The sequence below is a fragment of the Malaya genurostris genome, chromosome 1 (genome assembly GCF_030247185.1).
Source record: "Malaya genurostris strain Urasoe2022 chromosome 1, Malgen_1.1, whole genome shotgun sequence".
Lineage (NCBI taxonomy): Eukaryota > Metazoa > Arthropoda > Insecta > Diptera > Culicidae > Malaya > Malaya genurostris.
In genome coordinates, this window is record NC_080570.1 from 38,064,618 (window position 1) to 38,087,291 (window position 22,674).

Here is a 22,674-nt window from a genome sequence, read left to right on the forward strand (position 1 = left end):
ACAATCAGGCGCGCACTCGGTGGAAGGTCGTTCTGAGGCTGAATCGCGTTGTAAAACACGACGATCCAGGAGAAAACAAATTCCAATGCACCGTCGTCGTCCGTCTGCCAGGAGCCTGCTGCGTTTTTGCATTCGGAATCCGGAGAATGAGTTCCGCATCCCCACTCGGTGGTGCTTCGGCTGTAAAAAAAAGCTTCCATGGTCGGGTCGGTTTTCGACCAGAACCAGCAGCGCCTGAGAAGAAGTTGACGACGGTTCGAAACGTCGTCGGTTCGAGTGCAGTTGAGCTTTGCGATCCGACGTGGACAGACGTTTTTCTGCAAAGGACCCTCGCGTGTGTCGGGCCAACGGTCCTGGGAAAGTGATTTCCTTGATTGTGTGGCTCTGTTCTGTTGGATATTCTGTCAGTCAGCTTCCTCCCTGAATTCGAAATCAGAAAAGGGAAAAACGGAGTGAAATTTACTGCAGTGTGGCCACCACCATGGGAAGAAGCAGTGGCAATCGAAGAGCATACAGGAATAAGAGTCCGTGACTCTATCTGTGTGTGTGTCGGTCGGTCGGTCGGTCGACCCGTGTGCGTGTGTTTGTGCGGGTGCGTGTGATTTCAAGTGGATTTCCAGGAAGTTTTACGAGCAAAGGGAAAATGTTCTGATAATAGTGAAGTTCGATAGTGTTCTTCGACCGTCGACGATGGAGAAAATGGCACTCCTGCTCGTGTTCAAACTGGTGAAGAAATGTCGACTAAAAGTGTCCCGCGGAAAGTTCGAACAGGTTCGTCAGGACAGCCAGGAAGGATAATTTCACCGCGGAGTCGCGTCAGGATTACGTGATACATTCACAGTAGCCGAGCACCGAAGAAGAGAAGAAAACCGAAAAATAGTTCCTGACGTCAGAAGAAAGAGACGTACAAACAAAAAAACGGACTGAGAAAAATAAAAAACGGTGAAACAGTGGTTTTCGTGAAAACAAAATTGTTGTAAGAATTTCGGACTTTGTCACTGGGTCACTGGTTTTCCCTCGCAATCAAATTACGATGATGGATCCGAAGTAAGAATCTTCTTATGCGTCGAAAAAAAAATCGAAACCCTCTAATTTCTCTCTCTCTCAGTCAGTAAGGCAAGGCAGCGAATCGGGATCCAAGGATATTACTTCAATCTCAAGCCGCCTCCTTGGATCGACCATGCTCTTTCCAACCCTCCCTCCGGGTTCTGAGTGAAAAGGCACTGAGGAAAAGAAAAAAAACGCGAAAAACTGTTCGTTTCTTGTCAAGGATTTTTGTATTGATTTCTGACGCTCTCGCTGTCTGATCCTGCTAGTTGGAATAAATGTCCTAAAGGGCACCCAACGCGAATCCTTCTGAGTGCAAAAAGAGATGAACTGCGCTTGTGTGTGTGTGTTGGTGTGCTCCATCTGTCAGAGGACGTTCCGTGAGTGAGGTGAGCTCTCTCTCTGCGGTAGAGCTTTTTGGGAACCCTTCTCTGCTTTTGTTTGTTTCATTTTCGGAGTTCGGATTCGTATCAGTTGTGTGTTGTTTTACTCTACCCCGTTAGTAGTTTGTAGTAATAGTGATTCTGCAGTTACAATCGGAGAGTTTGTGAAGCGAACAGTTGAATGGTTGGAGATGAATATGTGTTCTTTTTTTTTTGTTTGTTTCTCGATTAGTTTCTTCAACGCGGTATGGGAATTATGTGAGTGCCGCAGAGGAGGATGGTGGTTTCGGTGTGTTCTATTTGGAATCCTCGAAACACAAAACCCATAAGCCCAAAAAGTACGACGACGACGACGACGACGGACGGTACACGAAATTGGCTGGAATTGATGGACATGGAAATTGCCAATTGACGTTCGGAGCAAATTTATTGCATTTCTCAAGGGAAAGTTTTTGAATGAAATGTTTGCTCAGAAAAGCGTAGGGGAAGTTTCTGGAAATAGATTTACTCGAACCAAGTGCGTTGATACGTTTTTCATACTGTGGAAATTTAGTTTCATCTAAAGGGTGTTATTTTTGCTGGTATCTTTTTGGCAACACTGTTTTTGACAGATCACACAGATGAATCGTGTCTTGTGTCATTGTCAAACTTGTTCAGTTTGTGTCTATAATTTTATCATGAATCGTCTTTTGGTCTTTAATTTAATCATGAATTGACGCTGGCAAAGTTGGAAGAAGTTCCACTTTTCCACTGAACAGTCACCATTTGTGGCTAAACGCCCAACTGAAATCCAAATTAAAATGTAACTCATATTAATATAAGTAATACATAGAAAGGGAAAATCGAAAAAGCGGATGGGTGATGACAGAGACATAACCGGATGAGCGTGAGTACGAATAAAAATAAGATGCGAGTTTTTTGTCGTGAATACGATTTACTTTACTATGGGGCACCTTTTCAAAATTTACTCTCTGAGAGAGTGATAAGTTTTTGATCGCGAATATCTCTTGTTGTATCTAACGAATCGACATAATTTTTGCTACATGCCATCGGAAATATGATCACAATTTTATGATAAAATTTTCAGTTGTGTGACATAATCTCAAATAATTCAAAATTAAACTTTTCTGAAATGATTGGTATAATCGAGTATCAAAGAGGATAATTCATAAGGCGCGTTTGCTTTTCTCGTATTTTTAAAGCTCATAGCTCAGTGATCTGTGAAAAGATTTATATAATCTAACTACCAACAGAATCGAAATTTTTCAACTTAAATATGTATAGCATTGAAGTGTTTCAGTAGTACACTGTCTCATTCGGTCCATGTCAACAACAGCCAATCAAAACGCGTTCTGAGGAAGAGAACAAAATATCTGCTTCTGTACAACAAATCGTTCGAGAAAATGATCCGAACAGTGTTTAGTATCATAGTGAGTTCCACAATTTGGTCCTTCTGAAAGGCAGGAATGAATGCCGTACAGCATCCTGATAGTTTCTTTCAATGAAATGCAAATCCGAAATGAAACAATCGACATGAAAAATCTGTATGCGACTATTTTTATAGCCGTTAGGACCGCCCATTAGTGAAAAAGCCACAGGAAATCACGTAGAAAGAAACCTCTTAACAAAAATTGGATCAGTTTGGATTCCATCGCCACTGCGAGCAGATGTATTTTGTGTCGTTTGCAAAACTAGTTTCGCTCCCGACAAGAGCGATTACGTCACAGCTCTTTGTAGTTTGCATTGGTGAAAAAATAACGAAAAGGGGACAATGGTGGAGAGCATCACACAAAATCAGCTGTTCTAATGGCTCTAAAATTTTTCTAAAGAACTATCAGGATTTGTTGTTCGCAAATCGAAGGGAAATATCTTCAGTTTAGTGCAAATCTAGAACAGTTTGGTTAGATTTGTGCGCTTTTCGCTGTGTGAAATTCACAGTAATCGAGATCAAGTGAAGCCTTCTTTGTTTTTGCGAAAAATGTAGAAAAGGGGAATGCTTGCATAATTCATACAATTGATCAACTAATTGATATTCGGAAGTGTTAAGGAACATGTCAGTTGTTTTCGTATTAACGACATCCAGTTATGTCTCTGACATTACCCACCCGCTTTTTTCTGTGTGCTGAAGCCTTTGCCTTTGTCTTGTGTGCAAAAGAGCAATCGGAACTTATCTTGATTTCACTGGATTTCGAGTCCAGATCTAGTTTTAGCTTCATGATCTGCAACTCCCAGGTCCCGAGATCTAAATCAGTTATAAAAAATCTCCACATAACTAGAAGGCACAAATTTCCAAATAACTAGGGGAACGTGTCACTTGAGCCAATTAATTCTGATTCCGGATTCCTGGTCCAAAATCAAGTTCTAAAATTGAATTTAATTTTCAATAGTTTCTCCTGACCTGGAATTACGATCGGAATTCTTAAGCTGGATTCTGGTGTTGAGCTTTTGGACGGTATTCCGAGTCTGAATTCTGGTGCTGGATTCCAAATCCCAAATCTGGACCTGATGCAGGAACTCAGTTCCGGGCCAGAAACCGGTTTTCTGGAACCAAAACTCAGATTCCAGATAACCCTCGGGACCGGAATTTTGGCTCCGAATTCTGAATCTGGATTCTAACCTAAACTTAAATCCAGAATTAAGTTTCAAAATTTAGACACAGAATCTAGTTTCAGGATCCCGGTCCAGAACCAAATTCTACAGTTCAGTTTCATTTCCGAATCCAAAAATCCAGAATTCTTAAACTGAATACTGGACCAAAAAGGTTAGATAAGCTGTTCATCCAAGTTGGCTCTCAATTTGGTCATTGTTTCGCGTGCCGTGTGGGATGTGGCACCGTCTTGTTGAAATCAGGCATGTCAGGCATTCTTCAATTTTAGGCAAAACATCGTGACTTTTTTGGGATGCATTACTAGCTCTTGCAATTCTTCTGGCTGGTCTTCTCTACGGATGCAGATTCAGACAAGAATCCCACATCCAATTTTGAAACTGAAGCTGAATTACACATCCAAAACTCGGTTACTAGTTTACCTGGAATTTTGGAACCAAATTTTGGATGTGGGATTCTTGTCTGAACCTGCATCCGAAGTGAAGACCAGCCAGAAGCATTGCAAGAGCTAGTAATGCATCCCAAAAAAGTCACGATGTTTTTGCCTAAAATAGAAGAATGCCTGACATGCCTGGTTTCGACAAGACGGTGCCACATCCCACACGGCACACGAAACAAAGCCCCTAATTGAGAGCCGCCTTCGGTGAACAGTTTATCTCACGTTTTGGGTCTGTCAATTGGCCACCTAGATCCTGTGATTTAACGACTATTATTTCTTGTGGAGCCATGTTAAGGCACATGTCTACAAGCATAAACCAGCATCGTATGACGCATTGGAAGCCAATATTGAAACATTTAATCGTAAAATACCGGCCGATATGTTGGAAAGAGTGTGTCAAAATTTAACCTTGCGCCTGGGCCATCTAAATAGGTTTTGTTTTTTAAAAAATTGCAGTTTTTAAAATGTATTTTAATAATTTTTGTGGAGCTTCAAATTTAAGGCTCAGAACCTTGGTAACTTTTTCCACGGCTTTCGGTCATCATTAAACTTATAAAATCCAACTAGATCACATCAAAACAAACCTAACTCTGGAACGGGAACTCTATTCTCGGTAATTTCAATATTAGCGATGGGTCGATTCGCTAGGCTAGTTTATTGAGATATAAGTACTACGGTCGCATTTCGTTGTGGTGTCAAGACACTCTTGTATTTAACGAAAAATAATACAAAATCGAATCTTAAATGCCATACGATCTGCTATAAACTGCTTCCGAGAGTTCAATTCCCCTTTCTACGAACCCAACTAATTCGTTCAAAGTGGACATTGCAAAAAACATTTACCAGTACATGAGATCCGAGTCCATGAGCTCTTAATTTTTCATCACGACTACGCTTGGCCCTCTTGTTGCAACTCCGGTAAAACACTATTTGGAAAAAAGTGGATGACAAAAATTCGTGGCCTAAAACTGACTGACTCACGTTTTATGCTCAAATTACGAAATCTATATACTCTAAAAAGTGGGAAAGTTTTTTTCTGTATGCATTTTTCACTAGTGAATTTATCGTACGTTGAAGGCCTAAAAGTCACTTTTTAATAGTTTTTTTTTTCTAAAAGACCAAATGTTCAAGAGTTCAACGGTCATACAATTCAAAATTAGAAGAAAACAATAGTCCTAGAGTTTAAAAAATCAAGAGTTTAAGAGACCACGTGTCCAAGGGGCCAAGATAGCTTGCTGATGATCACCCCTCCAGCAATCCAAGAACCCTACAGACTTAAAATACTATAGTCCAAGTGTCTAAGTTGCCAAGAGTCCACGAATCCAAGAGTTTCGAACTCCGAAATGGTCCAAAATCAAAAGTTCAACAGTCTAAAAGATCAAGGCTGACTGTCGAGTCCAAGTCCAGAACTCAAGAAACCAAGAGCCTAACAAGAGTACAAGAGAACTAGAGTTTAACTAGTCCATGAGTCCAACAAGTCAAAAACCTAAAAATGTCAGAGACCAAGACAAATTGTTGCAGTCCAAGTTCTGAGTCCACGAATCCAAAACTTCTAGTGTCTAGGAATACAAATGTTCGAGTGTCTCAGAGTTCACACAACCAAAAAGCCCAAGGATCTAAAAATTGCAGGTCTAAATTCAATCCAAAGAGTTCAATAGTCCAACAGTCAGAAGAGGGTCTACGATTCCAAGAACTCAAATGACTACAAGAGAGCAAAAGTTTGAGAGTCCATGAGTACAGCCAATCAAAAACCTAATAGTCCAAGAGAGCAAGAAGTACTTTTGGAATTCAAGTTCAGAGTTCTAAATTTAAAGAATACAAAGTTTGAAGTTGAAAGGTTGAACGGCTCAAAATTCCTAGAGTTCCAAAGTTTATTAGATCAAAAATCGAAGAATACTAAAGTTCAAGAATTCTTAAGGTTAAGAGTTTATAAGTCCAACAGATCAATAGACCAAAACAGGATGTAGTAGAAACCAAAAGTCCGTGAGGGTCAGAGTCTAAAAGCCCAAAGTCCAAGAATTCGAGTGCCCAATAATCCAACAGTCCAACAAAGATCAACAGTACACAAATCGAATACAAATAAAAAAGCAAACCAAGTTCGGAGTACGAAAATCCAATAGTCACACGACAAAAGGGCCTAACTGCAAGTTAGCGCTCAGTAATAATCAAAAGAGAAAGTAAGCCAAGAGAGGCTCTCATTTGCAGTTAGGTCCTTTTGTCGTGGAACTATCGAAAACACAGTTTTTTCTATTGGGAAACGTTGTTCGGGGCATATCACTCCATAGACTTACTTCGCAATGGCAAGATGCTAAATGCTGCCAAAATAGACCGGAGCAATTGTTTTTATTTTTCAGGTACTCTTCCACTAAAAATTTTCTAATTGATGGTCACGGTCGGGATGCTAATGTTTCTTTTCTAACCACAGGAACATATGGCCTGCTAAACGGGTTATTTTTGCGAACTTCGGTAGTTTAGTGAGTTTTGAAATCTCTGTTACCTTTTTTTCTTGCAGCTGATGTAGAATATTTCGGCTCTGAAAGCCGTGTAAAATGTGGTTTGACGAGGTTGTTTTCAACCCAGTGTCAATCTAAAAACTTTTATCAGTATCGTCATTTTCATTAGGGTGCCAACATTTTAGGGGTCATCTCTAATTTCGTAAAGCGGTAGTGCTCAAAAGTTTAAGCACCTCCAACAAAAATGTCCCTATGCAAAATTTCAGCAGAATCAAATATGGATAAAGGGAGCCGCCCGGTGGTTTATTTTTTTATGTGCCTAAACTTTCGAGCACTGAGGAAAGTAGAGATGACCCCGAAATATTGGCACCCTAATGTACATCTTCCTTGATTATACTATGACCGACTTTGTTTGCGTATCGTTACGATCTGGAGACTTTCTGGCTGTCGACGAATGTTTTTTTAACACTTTCATTGGCGTTGGTGGCAGTTGATTTGATTATATTCAATAATTTCGCTAATTTGGGTTGCGGGTAGTTCGAATTTTCGCGCTGAGCGAGCAAAATTTGGCCAATTTTTTTCATCGCCAAAGTCAAACAGTTTCCGTCAAACAATACTTTAGATATGAAATCTGTCCTCAATTATTTACGATAGAGTCCAAAATTTCGGTAAAATTACACTGGAAAACTTCAGGTAGGATAAATTTCATTCAAACGCGCTATATTTTAATTTAAACCAGTCCGGGACCCGGGAACGAATTCAATCGAATTGAAATTTGACGTCGTTTCATTTTTAGTTTCAAAAATAAAATGTTTTTTTTCCAAATTTTTCATGTGTTTTTTACTTGAAATATTATTTATTTTCAAGTGTTTAAAATTCAAGTTTTTTGTTTGGAATATTCTTAACAGAAGTGGTGGCAGTTGATTTGATTATATTCAATATTTTCGCAAATTAGGGTTGCGAGTAGTTCGATTTTCCATGCTGAGTGAGCAAAATTTAGCCATTTTTTCATTGCCAAAGACAGACAGTTTTCGTCAGATAATACTTTAGATGTGGGATTTGTCCTCGATTTTCAGTACATTTTGGGAACATTACACTCGAAAACTTCAGAGAGGATGAATTTCATACAAATTTTATTTTAAACCAATTCGGGGTCGGAGAACGAATTCAGTTAAAATTTGAAGTCGTTTTATTTTTTGTTGTAGTTTGAAAAAAAAAAGTTTGTTTTTAATTTTTACATATGCATTATTTACTGAAATATTGATTTTATTTGTATGAAAAACGTTTTGTTCATCAAAGAAAATCTGGCGTGATCGATCTATTCGAAAACAACAAAATATTGTTTGATTTTCGATATGGATTCTGTTCGAACGTCCAGTTGTTATATCGGTTTTGATTAGGTCATATATTGGATTCATGAATTGAATTATTTATAGACCCTTTTCAGGGCCATTCTTCGTTGTGTTCGCATCATCGATGGTCATGCTTATTATGCTCACAATTCAACTATTTTTCACGGCTTCTTCTTCCGTGCAACATGTTTCTACCAGAAGCTCACACATACTTCTGTTTCCTAATATAGAATCGACCTTTGGCTTCTTCAAATCGAACTTTGCAGAGCTTTTCCAGTGAGAAGCCGTTTCCTCGTGGTTTACTCATTCGTAGACAGCTGAGCTGTGTGCTATGCATTGTGTAGCTGCAGGAAATCACGTCGTCGTTTGGACCGTCTCGATTTTGTACATTGGATTTGATTGGATCGTGATTTCGTTCCACGAATCAAACTACATACAGGCCCTTTTCAGGGCCACTCAAGCATAGTTTGCTTGGCCTCAATATGTTAAAGCGGCGCTGGTGTGAGATTGTTTAGTTTTTCAGTAGAATAACGAACAATGTGAAACGAAAAGCTGATCGTTTCAGACTACTCATAGCTCAACTGTAAAAAACTGAGCTCTAAAGAAAATTCGCGATCACGGTTACTGGTAGAGTTCCTCGTAACATTCCCTGTTGTCTGGAACTCGCTGAATAACCGTTTCTCTAGCCTGTAGTCGGCCCTCATTCTATGAGAAGAAATAACCCTTTGTTTGAGAAGCCCTGAGAAAGGCCTGTAAGTAGTTTGATTAGTGAGAACAAATCACGAATCAATCAAACCCGAAAGACAAACCAGAATACGAATGTCAATGACGAACAAAGCAATTGGAAATGTTTTTCTAGTCTAATTTTTGCGTTTCGTCTTCGGTTCATTCACGTTGTTGTTCATGTTGCGCTGATAGTGCCACCTCGCGGTTCAACGTAAACCGCTAAGCAGACGTGAGCATTAGCATTAGCGCTTTGTTCAATTTTTCGTGAAATTATGTGTCATTTATGATTTCGCCATCTAGAAGCACATTCAGTTCAGGTGTATTTTTCGGTAAACGATGACTGTCGTAGCAGTTCTCATCGGATTTCGGATTTTAATCCCACGAATAAAAGCATTTGAAGGCCCTTTTCAGGGCCACCCGAAACAAATCACTGTGAAGTGAAGCTTCTCTATGATCGGTTGTCCCACGGTCGTTACCCATTTTACTTTCTATTGCTTTCGAGTCGAACCGTAATTATATTGTTTGAAGGCCCTTTTCAAGGCCACTTTGATAATTATTTAAATTTCTAGTTCAGTTTTTTTTAATATTGGGTACCACTGATGAAGAACCGAATTGGCGGTTCGTTTTAATTTGCTCGTAATTAATGTTGCGATCGTTACCGTTGTGAAGATCTTTGTGAACTGTGATTCTAGACGACTCTTTAGTGTAGTCTCTATTCTTCTTCTACTTTCCCACCGTAGATAGCAAAAAAAAAGACAAAAACAAAATCTCGAATCAGTGCCGGTGGCAAAGTAGAAGAGAAGAAGAATAGACTTGTGATCGATGTGATATGTGTGTTTCTGTTGAATTTGTTTGTGTTTTTGACGTAATCGACAAATCCCAATGTTTTTCAATGCAACAAAATTTCTCGGAGAGAAAAGAATTAGTTTCTTCTTAGACATAGACCCGTTTTAAACCTACTGTTAGGTTACTTACAAATGTCTCAATGAGACTATTTAAATTGCAAGAGATAGGCATTATCGGTGGATTAAGAAGGGTTTTTTTTCTCCAGTACATCAGTCTTCCGCAAAGCGATACCCCCAAAAGCCTTCGCTCTTCGTACTATTAACCTGTTCACTGTGTGTTTAGATCTTGTCGTTCCATGCATTTTTTTAGAAATTATGCATCGAAAATTAAAATTTTTGATTTCTAAGTCCCAAATTTTCCCGGATAACACCAGATCTCGATGTTTCATAATTTTGAAGACTTCTCGCAGAAACAAGTTTCTAAGTTTTGCGAATTTTTAAAGTTATACTTTATTTTGAAAATTAATTTTCGAAGTTACACGGTTTTTTCTCCAACTATAAGTTTCAAATCTTATGAAACCACTGATTGATGTCATTAAAGCAAAGGATAATAAAGAAGGTGGCAGGTGACTTCCTCGAGTAATTTTTAATGAACTTAATTTTGCGCTTGAGATTACTTGACCTTGACCTTTTTACTGCCAGTAAATAGCAAATCGCAAACATTTTTACTCAACGAATGCAAATAAAAACGGAACTCAATTTGTAGCCATTCAATGCTTCACCAATGAGTCCCCGTTCGCTACGGCGACAGCAAGCAGCTGATGTGTCAGCTGGCTCTGTCCTCGCATTTTGCTTCATTTTGTAAAAACGGCCTTCCCTTTCATCAGTGAAATGTAATTTTCCCAGCATCGCGATTTCTCAGATTGGCTTGTCCCCTCACACATGCCGTTTGCCGAAGTAGCAGCAGCACGTGTGTGCCTCCGATTGCTCGAATCTGCGACACCAAACCGAGAAAAAGGTTCTGTTTTTTTTTACTTCTTTCTATGTGTGTGTTTGTGTGAATTTGCCTTCGAGCGTACAGAAAGGGTATTTCAGGTGAGATGACTGTCTAAAACTATGTTTTTCACGTGGGTCGAGAAATTGTTTGCTTTGTTTGCGGTTTTCATTTGTGTTAGAAGTTTTAATCCTTAAACATAATTGCCCTCCAGGTTCCGAAGCCCGTTTCGTACGAAAATGTTAAATGATCCGTATTGCGAGTGGAAACCAGTACCAACTTTCATACACACACATAAAGTGAACACTACTTCATTTGTTATCCCATGATTGTGAAAAGTAATTGGAAATTCATGAGTAAAATTTGAATTTATTTCGATCTTGCTTCCATGAATAGTAATACAATATTAGCATGGTGAAAATTCTTTGCCTGTGTATGTGTGTGTTTGTTCGAGTATACGTGTAAATCACCGATCCAAAATATCCCACTAATTAATGTCACTTGCAGCTCATTGTTAGAATTTTGTTTCACTGTGTGAAAGAAGAAAAGCAGCCAAAAGAATCAGGATAATCAAAGCAAGCTGCGAAAAGTGAACGAAGCGAAAAGAAAATAAAACATTACCAAAAGCTCACCCGCGAAATTGTCGAATAGTGAAAATAGTCAGAGAGCGAATGAGCGTGAGTTCCCCCAGTTCCCCAGCGTCGTTCGTTACTAACTGTGAATCCATGTGTTGATAAGTGAGAGAGAGTGAACTACACTGCAAATTTTCTCGTCACGCAAAAAAAACGGGGGAAGCGAGAGGGAGAGAGATCGCTCTCTCCGGTCTTCGTCGTCAGTTCAGTGCAATGTTGTGTGAGAACAACAAGATGGCCGCGACGACTCGCGGGGCCAAACAGCAGCAGCAGCAGCAGCATCGGCGACCAGCAGCGGCCCCCACCTTCAACTTGTGTGAATGGAAAACCTCCCGCGGCACGACGCCACCACCATCAGTCGGCGGTTTTCACGGCGATGCCGCCACCGACGGATGCGCCCGAAATAGTCGTAATCGTAATAATCGCCATAATCGTAACAAATCCGATAAAACTCAGCTTGACGTCGAGGCGAGGCGACCGCCGGAAGTCCGTGCTCCCAGTTGCAGTTTTCGTCGTTCGGTGCTTCTGAATGTGGCACCGGTGCGGTCGAGCGTGCCGCGGTTGGTGCTGCTGGTCGGACTGCTGTTGGCCTGTATCGGTTCACGTTACTGTTCCGGATTTGTGCTGGACGGTTCCCTGACCAGTTTCGCTCAGTTCCGCAAGTGGTACACCGGACTGAACGGATCGCTGGAGCTGGAGTTCAAAACGGAACAATCGAACGGTCTGGTTCTGTACACCGACGACGGCGGAACGTACGATTTCTTCGAGCTCAAACTGGTCGAGGGCGCCCTGCGGCTGCGGTTCAATCTGGGCGGTGGTGCCCAAATCATCACGGTCGGGCGCGATCTACACGACGGACACTGGCATAAGGTGCAGGTGAGTGTCGGCTTTGCCGGGGATCGAGATTGAGGTTATACTGTCCGTGTAAATAAATTGACTCTTCCGCCGTTTCATGGCCTACTGCTGCAATACATGCTTTTATTCGTTTTCCGAGAGGGGGTTGTCGTTGTTCGTCTCCGGGTTTGTTTTTATGGCCAATGCGTGCCAGACAGCAGGCTGTGGACGAAAATTTACCTTGTCGACCGGAGTAGGCTTCGTAGGTCTTTGTTTTATGTTCTACTGTGTTAGTCCTTGTTTTCGGCAAAAAGGTAACGTCAATTCACAATTGCAGGACTTCAGAGCTTGGCTTGATATTTTCATGTCGATCCTGCCTCTGACAAACAACTTGTGAAAAGTCTGGAATGTTTAGAACTTTAGAAATCTATCGTTCTGTGCTAGGATTCTATCCTTTAATGAATTTTTACCAGATATTTTACCGAGCAAAACCAGATAAAATCCAGGCTCGAATTTAACACTTTTACAATAGCATTCGTTTCTGTGATAAAAAGTTTCAGTTGTGCTCGAGAAAGTCTCCAACACTACCGATCGAAACGTCGCACAGTGGTCCGAAACTGAAAAACCTTTTTAAATCCATCTAGTGGTGTAATGAAGCTTTTCTCATATTTCGTATATTTTCAAAAATATCACTAGAATATTCTGTCAAGAACTATTTTTTCTATCTTGAATAAAACAAGAAACTTCCTTTGGGTATAAACTAACATAACCGTTTCATTTTGTAAACAGTTATGTCAAGTTAATAAGAATTTTTAAATGATTAAACACACTTTACCCTATAGTTCTGGAACCGAAAGTCGGACCCGGATGGAAATAAACAGCAACCTTCGAGACTATGGGAACTTTCATTTGAGTCTAAGTTTGTGAAAATCGATCAAATCATCTCTGAGAAAATTGAGTGGTGATTAATTAATCTTTAAAGTTATGAGCATGAACTAAGCGAGGCACCAGGTACTCAAAAAAAAAAATAAAAGAAGATTGAGCAACAAATTCAAAATTACCGTAACTAATTAGCAACAAAATATTCATCTATTTGCGTTATCATCGACGAGAGGTACCTCAGTTCTTATTATTTTGAAAAAAAAAAAATGCATTTTTGACACAAAAAAAACGTGCCGAATTAATTTGTACTCCCAATAGTTGACGGAGTTGGATTCCAAAGCAGTTTTTTTTTGTTTGTAGTCTAGCATTCATCCCAGATTCATGTGTTTTCTTGTGTTTTGGAAAATTTAAACAAGAAAATAATTTTCTAAATATTTTCAATTTCTTCACAGTGAAATTTTGATTTCTAAAACTATTTCAATCTCAACTTTTTTCTTTCTGTGATTCTGACATTACAACACGTTCTAAAACCTGGGTTTTGTTTCATTTTGTCCTCGAATATAGAACCATTTTTTTCAATCTTGTCGTCCTTCGTTTTTCGTGTCAAAAAGGTGGGTGGGTAATGTCAGAGACATTACTGGATGTCGTGAATACGAATAAAACTGGCACACTTCCGAAAGTCAGTCAGCATTCCCTTTCTTCACTACTAGAGAATTTGAAACAATGCACCTGCACTAAAGTACAGATCAGTTACATCGAACATTCTGATACACAATTAAATATTACGAAGTATTTTTTATAGCACTACATGTGCCTCCAAGCGTAGTAGCTTGTGAAGGAGCAGATTCCATATCCAACTTTATATAACATACTCGCTCATGGAATCAATGAATTTAATATTATCTTGTCTTGGAGCCATCTATATTGAGATTCCCCACGACTAAGATCGGTGTATTTTTACGAGAATATAAAAATGGGCCGCTCTAGATTTCCTAATCCCCATAGACATATGAATTATATTCAGAAAATATATTTGTTAAACAAATTTTAAGAAATTAAATTATCAAATCTGTATTTTTCAAGAGAAATAAAATACAGATTAATCTGTATATGTGGCAACCCTGTTTCGCACGGCATATTTCAAAAGCGACACCCATACTAGTTCAAAGATGTGTTCTCCATCAATACTTTCATTTTCGCATTGCGTGAGTGACGGAGCAATCTTTTTCAAATTTCATTTCATGAATCTGATGCTTTTGATAAGAAATGGATAAAAATTCAGGTAATTCTTAATGGCGATCTGTGGGGATGAAAAGTGTCTTGAATTGTCATGACCAACAGGATCTGCCTTTAGACCGAGCTGAGATGAGGCTTATTCCGGTAAATTCATCCGAAATTTGATTCGGAGTTCAAGTTGTGATTTCCAATTGGATTCCGAAGAAGATGAAACAATCCATTTCGGACGGAATCAGTAAATGTATTTGAAACTCACGATGAATTCCGACACAAATCCCGAACAATTAACAATTAACTGAGCAGCGCTTCTTCCATGACGACTGACGACTTCCACTGGCAGGCTTTTGGTGTGGTTTTGCTGTGTACGACTGTTCTTCGGCACAATTCTACTGTTCGGCTCTCTTGATTCTAATATAGATTCTGATGGAGATCTTAGCAAAATATGCGTTGAGTTCAGTCAGGCGCGTAGCCAGAAAAATTTTTCCGGTTGGGTTTTCAGAACATGATGATTAATTTCCTTACATATGTAAAAATGAATAAAATTACTTAAAAACTGGATTTAGATAATTGGATAGTTTTTAATTTTTTAATTGAATTCAATATAACGGATTTCGCGCTAAATATTCACAGTTTGTCTTATAATGTCACTAAATGTACTTTGCTTTTCCAACATTGATTTAGACTGCTTTTTGAAAAGGGCTAAATTTGTTTAACAATTTTCATTCAAATAGTTGACGAAAAATGATAAAGCCTACAGAAAATTACTATACTATTGATTTTCACAAACTCAGTCGAATTTTCCAATGAAACTACTAAAAAAACTTCCATATCGAGTGCTACACTGACTTTAAAACTTAAAAAACAATTCACAAAAATAAAAATTTGTTTTTGACAAAAGATAAATTTACAGTGTCTTTTTACCGAAAACTAAACTAAACTGAAAGCCATTATCAAGAATTTAATGAATCACAATTTGCGAGAGAGAGAGAGAGAGAGAGAGAGAGAAAGAGGTAATTTCAAAGAATACTGGTAGCCTGATATTTGCAAAAAAGAAGTTTCAGTTTTAGTTTTCTGACGATTGGAAGGGACATAATAATCTACCCTGGGACAAAGTTTCATTGAATTTGAAAGTGGTGTTTTGTTTTAATTGACTTTGAATTTTCAAAAACGATGTAGGATTTTTTGCGGTGTAGGATTCGAATATACAAAGTGTAGTGAGTCCTACACTGAAAAACATTGACTAAAAAAATTATTGTACCATAAGGAATTTTTTCAATATTTTTACTTTCGTCGTATAGAAAAGCTCTGCAATCGCTGTGAAAAATGCCATCCGGTTCCGGAATTACAAGGAAATATAAGCAAATTTATGAAAAAATGCGCAATCCATTTGCTTGGAAATTTCTTAACCGATTTTCACAAACTGAGAAGCAAATAAAAGGTCTTCAAATTCTTTGAAAAGTCCCCGAAAGTTGATCCAGATCCAATTTCCGGTTCCGGTATTACAGTGCCGGTTAGTGAAAATTTTCAATTCCATGAGTATTTTTTCTCAAGCGATGGCGAAACGAGGTGCACATTTTCATAAAACTTACTGCTAAATTCATCTAGTGGGCAGATATTGCTAGTGAATATGTATAAAACTACTTTGGGACTACCAGTCCTCGCATTCCGTTTCCGAAAGCACCGACAATAGTGAGGAAAATCTCTAAAAACGGAACTCACTTCGATTTCTCAGCAACGGTTAAACCGATTTTCGATAAGAATAATGATTCAAATTAAAGCTCTCATTGTCTTTAAATATACTGTGTAATTGCATCCAGATCCGATTTCCGGTTTCGGAATTATAGGGCGATGAGTGTCAAAACAGTCAAATCGTCATTCAAAATGACGATGCAAAACTGGTACGTGCGGCTTTGCTCCGTTCGCAGCGTGCGTTGTTCAATTTCGTATAGCGTGCAAGGTTGCCACATTTCAATATATATTTTTCAAGTGAAGATATGTAAATTTCTAAATCTTTTATTCAATTTGTACCTACTTGTTAGTGTTATTGAAAGATTATGATAGCGATGCTTTTCTATAAAAGTACACTTATTGTCTTTCTCATATAGAAAGTTTGTGCAATCACTTTGAAAAATTGACCCGGATGGCTAAGTGCTCTATCTCGTTCGACACAGTTCATCGAGCTGAGCAATGTCTGTGTGTGTATGTATTTGTGTGAGAATGTGTCAAATGATTTCACTCATTAAATAAAAAATCTCATAGGTTGCTATTGAATTTCAACATGTTTTCATAGGGTAAAGTGTGTTCAAAATTGCACACCGCCAAAAGAAAGTGTAAAATTCTACTAGATTTGGCTCAAAACTGATTTAATTTGTAGGCTATATTAGTTACTTACTAAACGAACCGACCTCGGCTATACTGGTTCCAAGTTCCCGGTTCCAGAAGTACCGGAAATAGTGGTCAAACAGTTTAAAATTTTCATCCATTATAAAAATTTTCATCCATTATAAAAATCGCCACACGAAAATTTTTCAACTTCTTTGTATAGACGCCAAACAAAAACTAATCGTACGATATGCGTCAAAATTTGACAGAATGTGTATAAAAGTGTTGCCAACGTTGAGAGAATAAAAGTTTACCGATTGGACAAGCGCGGGAATTTCAAAATGAAATTTCCGGTTCTTTTTTGATCACAAGGTAGAGCATGAGATAGTAAGTATAGGTTTAACTACGTTCAAAACTGTTCCAATTTGTAGGTCATATTTGTTGGTAGTAAACGAACCAACTTCGGCTATTCCGTTTATCTGGATCCGGTTTCGGAAGAATAGGAAATAGTGATTAAAAACGGCAAAAAAAAAGGATCTCACTCACTTTTCTTGAAGATGGCCAAATCGGTTCATTATAGGTTCAAAAGAAAAGTCTTACACATTCATACGGAATTCCTTAATTCATTACACCACTAGGTGGATTAAAATATACTGTGGATTCTTAATGTCTGTTTTTTTCTTTTTTGAATAGCTTGACTTTAGCGATTTTTAAAAAAATATTCTTTAGTTCTTTAACTTTGTAATATGAGCCTTTAACACTAAATCTCCTCACACATTTCAGACCATGTAATATGAATATTCAAGACTAAATTTTTCTCACACCCCAGACCACACGCACTTGACAAAATCCCGTAAAAGCACCATTCCACGAAAACCTAGAAACCTACATAAAATAAATACATTACCGACATGAAGGCAACTAAAATATCAACACTTGCACTTTACGGTGACCCAAAGAAAGAAACAACGTAGACATACAATTCGACTGCAGAAACAAAGAAGCATCAAGTTTCAAATCGTTATGTCATCAGAACAGAACACACAAAATAAACATAACCGACTGTGTCACTTCTCCCTTCTTGACGCCCCTCATGTCCACAATTGAATACCAACCAGTACGACCTAGAATAACAGTAACTCACCAAGAAGCTTATTTCCTCTCTTACTCACAAAGTATACAATGGCCGACTCGATACAACTAGTCCCATTGGTTAAACCCGACTTACACTGCGCGTTCTAACTCCTCCCCCCAGATTCTCACCAATTGTAAAAACTGATTAGCTAGACTAGGAGAGGAGAGGATATATAAGTTAACGAACTGAAAAAAATAAACTATTCTTAATCACTACTTAAATCTGCGAAGTTATCATTTTAAAACTTGTTGAATGTATTGCATTGCTATACGAATAAACCTACAATATTTTTAAATTTTAGGATTCAGAAAAATTGAAGAAATTTGAAAACATCATTTTTCGAATTTTTATACTCTTTCTTCGAATTTCAAATTCACTCAAGCATTGAAAAACCTGACATTGCCTTTTGAAATTCGCAACGGAAAAGCCACAGAAAAGAATCGTCAGAATAACCGCACGAAAAAAGACTTGAAAGCATTCAACAAACTCATGATCGGAATATGCGGTGAGTTCAAAAGAAATTCAATAAATTCAAGAAACCTAAAGCTTACAAAAGCTCTAGGGTGTGAAAAAATTCCATTTTTTTTCAGATATTTTACAAATATTTGTATTAAACAAATATCAAAAATTAAAGAGAAAGAGAGAGGAATTGATATTAAGCCAAAGAGATTTGGAATATTTTTGCTAGAGGTTTAACCTTGATGTCATTCGCCAAAAGCTTTCTGAACCTATGTGCGGGTTTGGGAATCGAACCCAGGTAGGTTGCGTGAAAGGCATCGACTTACCATCACGCTATACCCGTCCCCTTCAGAAACATTTCAAAATAGAAAAACAAAATTCATAACAAAAAAAGTTTAGGAAATGATTTTTCTTTATATCGTTTATTTATACCCGGCTTTAACCTGAAATAAAAGAGAAATTTTTGACCGATTATTCATTTCCCTCTTTTTCACCAATTGCATAATTGTGTTTATTTTATTAGATATCTAAATCAAATTTGAGGATAATTTTAAAAAAATCGTCCTAATTTCTTTAAAATTCCCTGAATATAATATTTTCTGAATTTTACGATTTTTTCGAGAGTTTCCTGAATTCTATGAATTTGTTGAAATTCCTAAATCAATTAAATTTTTTAAACATCTGAAATTTCCTAAATATTCTGAGAACAACAACAATCATAAAATACTCTTTTATTCAATATTAAAATTTCGGCAAACACCAAAATCCATGAATTTCTTCAACTCTTTTGGTGTTCTGAGTTTTTCAACTTTGTATCGTAATTTTTTTCAATATGTTCGAAATGTCTGGATATCTTTCTATCTCTCTCCCTCTTTCTCTTGCTCACTCTCTCTTTTTCCTTGAAGCTTTTGAAATTTCTTGAATTTCATAGTTGTGCAGGCATTAAAAAAAAAATTTTAGACTTTTTCCATTTTCTAAAACTCTTAAATGTTTCGATTAGCTTGACTCCCTGAAACATTTCAGTTTTCTAAATCTAAGAAATGATTAAATTTTTACTTGAATTTATCGAAATTTTTTATCGTAAACTTCTTGAATATTTAAAATTTAAATTAAAATAATTTACTCAAAGTTAAGAATTAATAGATAAGTAAATTATTTAAATTAGTTATTAAATTTGAAAGAAATCCCTGAATTTTGAAAATTCAAAGAAATTTAAGTTTTAAATATTCAAGGAATTTTCGATATAAAAATTCGAGAAATTCGAGTAAAAATTTAATAATTTAATAAATTCAGGTAACTGAAATGTTTCAGGAAGCATAAACATTCAAGAATTTCGAAATATGCAAGATGTTTCAAAACTTTTTTTTTTGAAGTCTAAAAACTTCTGAAATTCAAGAAATTTCAAAAACTAAGGATAATTTTCATGATTTCCTGAATTCAGTAATTCTCTGAATCGCAAATTTAATAAAATTCCTGTATTATTTGAATTTATAGGACATCTGAAGATTCCTAAATTTTATTAATTTAGCAATCATAAATTTATCTTTTATTTAAAAAAAAAATGTTTGGCAAAATTTCAAAATCCCTGAACTTCTTAAACTTTTTTGGTTGTCAGAATTTCATAAATTTATTTTATTTTGTACCTTTATTTTCTTAAATTTGTCAAGTTTCCGACACTTTTAAATGACCGGAAATCCGAAATTCATTTGATTCCTTCTCGAGAAACTTTTGTTTTCTCTTTCTCTTGAGTATGTGAAATTTCTTGAAATTCATTCATTGAAAAATAAAGTTTAATTTCTTGTCTTTCCTGGACTTGAGAATTTTACTGTTATCGACGACTGATTGAAACTTCAACGTTCAATTTTGTTACTTTTTCCTAATCTCAAAATCCTTTGCAAAGCGTTATATGTTTTAAATTTCAAATTTTTGAAATCTAAAAAACTCGTTAAATTTGAGGAATCTCAAATATTACTGATATGAAGAAATTTCTTGAATACACTGAACTTTCTAAATATCGTAAATTTCTTGAGTTTATGAATTTTCTTGAAATTCCTGAATCAACAGAATTTCATACTAGAAAAAAATATTTGAAGAAATTTAAATTTCGTGAAATGCAAGAAATTCTCAAAATTTTGACAAATTTTAAAATCCGAGAAATGCAGAAAGTTGAAGAAAAATCAAGAAGACTGAGACTTGAAAAGAAAACGGAAATCAACGATTTGTGTTTTAGTCTTTGTTAGGACGCAGGAGCCGTCTTGAGATAGTTGAGAAAATTGACTTGAGAATGCAATTATGCAAATGAAAACCGTTACCAAAAATGTTACCGCGAAGACGGTACTCGAACCCGTAGCTAACTCCCGACCAGGGAAATTGTTTTACCAATTAAACTACCCTGTATATGAAAACATATGGAGAAAAAGGTCCAATTGACTAGACGAAACCAAGCATGCTTCGCAGTTCCAAATCAACAGTCGATGTGATCGGATGCGTATTTACGTTTCTCTTAACATTTGTACAGTCGAGCGTTTTAATCCATTCTCAAGGTCATTTTGCTCTCTCTGTGTGCTAGCGAGTGTTAGTATCAATAGGCACAGTTGACCAGTGCCGGGTGCTATTGTGATATCACTGTATATTGTGTTCTGGTGAAAAGTGCCGTTATACGTTGAACATTATAGACAATTGTGTTTTTTTTCCTCGTGGAGGATTTTTACACACCATCTGCGGTGATACACCGATCTGCAAAAGCGAGAACTTGGTGGACGATAAGCCGGATTTTAAGATAAGTACTGTCTTCTCATTGTTTATTCTCCCGCCTTTCTATTATCGGTTCCTCATCATTTTATCCTCACAACTATCCGTGAGGACATGAGCAACTCTGAACCTGATCCTCACCCTCCCGATGATCAGATGGAGACTTCTGCTGACAGCAGTAAGATTCGCATTAAGAGCTATCCGGATGGGCTTGCACTCCCGGTCGGACCTTATGCTGTATATTTCCGGACCAAATCAAACGACAAAAAATTGAATACTTTGAAAATATCTCGTGACCTGTCCTCGCGATATTCTACTATAAAAAGAATAGATAAAGTACGACCAGACAAGCTCAGGGTCTTACTAACCAGCTCTCAGCAGGCAAACGAGATTGTTCGAAATGAGCACTTTACGCGGGACTACCGCGTGTACGTACCAGCTCGTGAAGTCGAAATAGACGGCGTGGTAACCGATTCGACTCTGACTTGTGAGGACATTCTTAAGTACGGAGCAGGTTGTTTTAAAGACCCCTTACTTAAGAATGTCAAGATACTGGATTGCAAACGCTTGCATTCAGTATCGATCGCCGGGGATGGAACAAAATCTTATCCCCAATCAGATTCTTATCGAGTTACCTTTGCTGGCTCGGCTTTACCCAACTACGTCCTCTTGGACCGGGTTCGTCTGCCCGTTCGTCTCTTTGTACCGCGAGTAATGAACTGTACCAACTGTAAACAATTGGGGCATACAGCTTCTCATTGCTGCAATAAGCCCCGGTGCGCCAACTGTGGGGGAGGACATGCGGATGGCTCTTGCGGTAAGGATACTGAAAAGTGCCTCTATTGTAAGGAGGGTCCGCATGACCTCTCGGCATGTCCCGCGTATAGACTTCGCGGTGACAGAATGAAGCGTTCTCTGAAAGAACATTCTAAACGCTCTTTCGCCGATATGCTGAAGAGTGCCACTCCCCCCAAACAAATAACGAACCCATATGCCTGCTTGTCAAATGACGAGAGTGATTATGACGACCCTTTGGAAGGTACATCTTCGGCTGTCCCTCAAAGCTATAGAAAGAGAAGAAATATATCCTCCCACAAGCTTCCTAGTAAGGGTTCGAAGATATCCTCAGAAGGGCCTCTAAAAGTTACAGCTAGAGGAAGTGGTGCTAAAGCAAAACCGAAGCAAAATGCTCCTGGTCTAGGAAATCTAAATTCTACGAAAGAATTCCCACCACTTCCTGGGACATCAAACCCCCCAAGCGTCCCCGAAAATCTATCTGAGAACCAACTCAGTGCTGGACTTATCAAGTTCTCAGATATTGTGGACTGGATCTTCAAAAATTTCAACATATCTGACCCTCTTAAAAGCATTTTAATTGCATTCATGCCTACAGTGAAAACATATTTGAAGCAGATGACTGCAAATTGGCCCCTTCTTTCAGCGATCGTATCCTTCGATGGCTAAGTCACCCTTTGAGGTTAAGGATTCAATCACTGTTTTACAGTGGAATTGTAGAAGTATCACCCCGAAAATAGATCCTTTCAAAATTCTAGTGAATAATCTGAAATGTGACGCATTTGCATTGTGCGAAACTTGGCTAACTTCTGATGTACCCCTAAACTTCCACGATTTTAACATT

General features: G+C 37.8%; 1 protein-coding gene across 4 annotated transcripts in view; it reads left to right on the top strand.

Moving 5' to 3' along the window:
• Positions 1-269: 269 nt before the first annotated feature.
• LOC131437600 (neurexin-3) overlaps positions 270-22,674 on the top strand; it is a 297,301-nt gene continuing 274,896 nt past the window's right edge. For 3 of the 4 annotated variants that reach the window (XM_058607059.1, XM_058607077.1, XM_058607068.1), the window contains exons 1-2: positions 270-976; positions 11,292-12,292. In XM_058607059.1, coding sequence (XP_058463042.1) covers positions 11,630-12,292 — 663 coding nt within the window. In that variant the 5' untranslated portion in view covers positions 270-976; positions 11,292-11,629. The remainder of the gene's footprint in view (positions 977-11,291; positions 12,293-22,674) is intronic. The other variant, XM_058607087.1, reaches the window with a different exon arrangement.